This window comes from Urtica dioica, chromosome 12 (genome assembly GCF_054948205.1).
Source record: "Urtica dioica subsp. dioica isolate 48M chromosome 12, U.dioica_male_clone48M_v1_H2, whole genome shotgun sequence".
NCBI lineage: Eukaryota > Viridiplantae > Streptophyta > Magnoliopsida > Rosales > Urticaceae > Urtica > Urtica dioica.
The window spans coordinates 20703796-20708112 of NC_142767.1; the positions used below are offsets into that span (position 1 = coordinate 20703796).

The 4317-nt window shown below is 39.4% G+C and overlaps 1 protein-coding gene across 1 annotated transcript; it reads left to right on the forward strand.

Annotated features, from left to right (window-relative positions):
• Positions 1-354: 354 nt before the first annotated feature.
• LOC149380178 (uncharacterized) lies at positions 355-2764 on the forward strand. Its single transcript, XM_089604111.1, has 4 exons — positions 355-1105; positions 1188-2003; positions 2081-2541; positions 2666-2764. The coding sequence occupies exons 1-4, from the start codon at positions 355-357 to the stop codon at positions 2762-2764; spliced, it is 2127 nt and encodes a 708-aa protein (XP_089460237.1).
• Positions 2765-4317: the final 1553 nt, after the last annotated feature.

Consider the following 4317-nt stretch of genomic DNA (forward strand, 5'->3'; position numbering starts at 1 on the left):
TGTAAAAAAATACTCATCAACTAAAAGTCTGAACGTGAATATCAAATTATATTAAATTTATTTGTAGAGAAAATGGCGGCAAAACTACCTAAAGTTTTTCTCTGGATACACTTAAATACTCAATCTTTTTTTTCGATGGGTAAAATACCCAATGTCAAAGTTTGGTATCGCCGTTACTACCCAATTAAAAAGAAGGGCCTAGATTTAACGGCTGAACAAAATATGTTTTCTTTTTTTTTTGAACAAAATAAATATATTTTCCCGAAATAAAGAAATATGTTTTCACGAATAAAATACAAATAAGTGGGAAATCCCTAAATCAAATTTTCACGAAACCTTTTACTCTCAGCAGTGATGGACGAAAGTGGGGGGAACGAAGATTTTGAGCTCGCGGAGGAAGAGTACGACGACCAAGGAGAGCATGAGGCTGACTTCCAAAACACGATTCACCCACAACAATGGTGGTCGTCAGTGAACGAGGTTTGTAATGACGTCGATGGTGGCGATGAAGACTCTGATGGGTTAGGGAATGAGAGCGAGTTGGATAGTCTCTGCAGCGACGAAGACGAGCGAGTTGAGAAGGTGCGTAGATCAGAATACAATCCACGCTCAAATGTAGAGGATTTCAAATTCAGTCTGGGTATGTCATTTCCAACTATGGGTCATTTTAGGCATATTCTGACAGAGATTTTCATCAAGGAAGATAGAGATTTCAAGTACGTATTTAATGATAGTACAAGAATAAGAGCTCGATGTAGAGGCAAAGGGTGCAAATGGGTTGTTTATGCTAGGGTTAACAATGCTGATAAGAAGACAGTGAGGATTAACACTCTCGTAGATAATCATGATTGTGGCATTGTGTTTGATAATAAGCGTGTCACAAGCCCTTGGTTAGCAAGGCATTTTATGGAGCAGTTTCGTCTGAATCCAAACATGGACTACCAAAGCTTCAAAGAAATGGCTTGTGCACAAAAATTCAGCAATGTGTCGAAGACCATGTTTTACAGGGCCAAGAAAAAGGCAAGAGAGGCGCTTGAGGGTTCGGTGAAGGATCAATATTCCATTTTAGAGGACTACTGCAACCAGCTCACATCAACTAACCCAGGTATGATCTATATGCTTAAATTGTACAAGCTTTTGATTACTTTGTATATAAACAGATTTTGATGAGACTCTTATATGCACAGGAACCACTGCAATGTTGAAGACGACTCTTGAGCACGGGAAGAGAGTATTTGAAAGGATATATGTTTGCTTCAAAGCCTGCAAGGAAGGGTTCAACAAAGGCTGTAGACCACTGCTCGGTTTTGATGGATGCTTTCTAAAAGGATATTGTAAAGGTATGCTTTTGGCTGCTATTGGAATAGATCCCAATAATTCTCAATATCCTGTAGCGTTTGCAGTGGTAGAGAAAGAAAACACCGAGACATGGACATGGTTTATGAGGCTTCTACACGAGGACTTGGAAATTCAAAATCCAAGTAGGTTCACTGTCATGAGTGATAGGCAGAAAGGTTTGGAGAAGGCCGTAGCTGAGATATTCCCGGGAGCTGAAGTAAGGTTTTGTGTCCGGCATTTGCACGCAAATTTCAAAAAGGAGCATAGCGGATTGTTGCTGAAACAAATGTTATGGGATTGTGCACGAGCAACAACTAGGGCTGAGTTTAGTCACAATATGAGTAAACTAAAAGAAGAGGATGAGAAGGCACACCTATGGCTTGAAAAGAAAAATCCTAGGGAGTGGAGCAAATCACATTTCCGAACCACAGTGAAATGTGATATGCTCTTGAATAATTTATGTGAAAGTTTCAACTCGGCCATAATGCCTGCAAGAGACAGGCCAATAGTGACACTCCTTGAGAAGATACGGTTCTGGTTGATGTGTCGTTTTGCAACAAAACGGCGTGAAGTTGAGAAGTGGGTGCAGCCAGTGGGTAAGCGAGTATTGGCGCTCATTGAGAAACACAAGCATGTGGCAAAGCACTGTCAATCCACACTAGCAGGTAAAATAAGATAATAAAAAATGATATGCCTTTAATCTCTAATTTCTATTATGCTATGCTAATTATTGTTATGCTAGGTAATGCCAAGTTCCAAGTTACATTTTATGGCGCCGAGTCATTTGTAGTTGACTTAAGAGCCAAGGAATGCACTTGCCGTGGCTTTCAATTAACTGGCATTCCTTGCCCTCATGCCTTGTCATGCATTTGGTCATCGGGACTCGATGTGTTTGACTACGTCGACGAATGGTACAAGAAAGAGGCCTACGTTGCAGCATACCAGGGGATAATCGAGCCAATGATAAGTCCAGACAAATGGCCACAACCAGGGCTTAATCCAATACATCCACCTCCAGATATAGCTTTGCCAGGAAGACCAAAGAAGAAGAGGAACAGGTCCAATGACGAACCAGCGCCTGGATTTGGCCCTCACCCAATGCATGGTAAGAAACAGTCGAGGAGGGGACAAGTGAATCACTGCGGGAATTGTGGAGAAGCAGGACATTCAAGGCTCACATGTACTAAAACCGCTGCGATTAAGGTTTGTTTTATCCAAATTCAAGGCTCAAATTCTAATCCTGTGTGATTTATTCAAATTCAAGTCCCATTTCTTTGTTTATGTGACATGCTCTCACAAGTGACTTATTGTATGTGAAACTCTACAGCCCAAACCAAATAAGAGAGGGAGACCTAAGAAGGATAACCCAGCCCCGGAGACAATTAAAAGAAATGAACGACGACAGAGACAAAATGTCAGAGCTTGAAGGAATTCTGTAGGCTTTTTGGTCTTTTTTTGTTGGAAAATACTGTGAATGTGAATGAAGGAATTCTGTAGGCTGTTTGGTCTTTTTTTGTTGGAAAATACTGTGAATGTGAATGAAGGAATTCTGTAGGCTTTTTGGTCTTTTTTTGTTGGAAAATACTGTGAATATGAATGAAGGAATTCTGTAGGGTGTTTGGTCTTTTTTTGTTGGAAATCCTGTGAATATGAATGCAGGAATTGTGCATACTTATTTTGGTCTTTTTTTGTTGGAAATCCTGTGAATATGAATGCAGGAATTGTGCATACTTATTTTGGTCTTTTTTTGTTGGAAATCCTGTCAATATGAATGCAGGAATTGTGCATACTTATTTTGGTCTTTTTTTGTTGGAAATCCTGTCAATATGAATCCTGTAAAGAAATTGTGATGTTGAATCAAAAGTCCTAAATGTAGGCAATTTTTGTATCCAAATTCTCATGTTCAATCAAAAGAAGAACTTCTTAACCTCAGATTATAGAGAATCTTTTTCTCGGTTTTATTTGCAGACATGTGTATGAATTTTGTATCCATATTATGCACACAAAATACTCAAAATACCATAACACATACTAATTTCCATTTAGAAGATTTCATCAGAGTCACAAACTGAAATATACCAGTAATGCTCCATTACAACACAAACTCAATAACAACTTTCAATACTTCCCCACAACACAAACAACATTCCACATTCCAAACACTGCACCCCTACTCAAACAACATTCAGCTTCAAAACACACACACAGACATCAGATTTCAAAATATTACAACCATAGCTACAATTATCAGAACACACACAAACAGGGCTACTTGCAGCTTCAAAACCCGAACACGAAGTGCGCCGATATCAGATTCCAGTTTATTCTTCCTCTTGATCAGACCTGGGATTATTTGTTTGGCTCTCTCGCATATTTCCGGGTCTTTCCAACGAAAGAAGTTACAGCCACCCTCGCTCTGAGACAAGAGAACAAACACATATTTTTTTTTCTTTCAAAAGCTACACTTACAAGGATTCACGAGTCACTTAGGTCCTTACCTTCTTCTTGATGCACGTGTAGAACCTCCTCCCAGGATTCGCACTGGTCCACGACGACAGCTCAACAACCGGCACACCACAATCGCACACCCTATCATCGTCCATGACTTCAAATTCGCGAGGAGGACTGAGACTCGGACGAATAACGAGGACGACTTACTTGAAGAAATGGATTTTTTGCGTGAAGACTCGAATTGGGGAAGACTTCTCGATGGATTTGAAAGAAAACAAATTTAGGGTTTATTTGAGGATTTATTTGAAATAATTGTTTTTTTTTAAATATATTAAAGAGAACGCTCATTTTCTCTAGCAAACATACACAAGATGTTGACACGTGGATTTCCGTCCACTCATAACACCGAATGTAGTAACGGCGATACCAAACTTTGACATTGGGTATTTTACCCGTCGAAAAAAAAGATTGAGTATTTAAGTGTATCCAGAGAAAAACTTTAGGTAGTTTTGCCGCCATTTTCTCTTA

Coding starts and splice junctions, on each gene's coding strand:
- LOC149380178 (XM_089604111.1), top strand. CDS start 355: ATGGACGAAAGTGGGGGGAACGAAGATTTTGAGCTCGCGGAGGAAGAG. Junction 1,106..1,187: donor GCTCACATCAACTAACCCAG/GTATGATCTATA, acceptor TTATATGCACAG/GAACCACTGCAATGTTGAAG. Junction 2,004..2,080: donor CTGTCAATCCACACTAGCAG/GTAAAATAAGAT, acceptor TTGTTATGCTAG/GTAATGCCAAGTTCCAAGTT.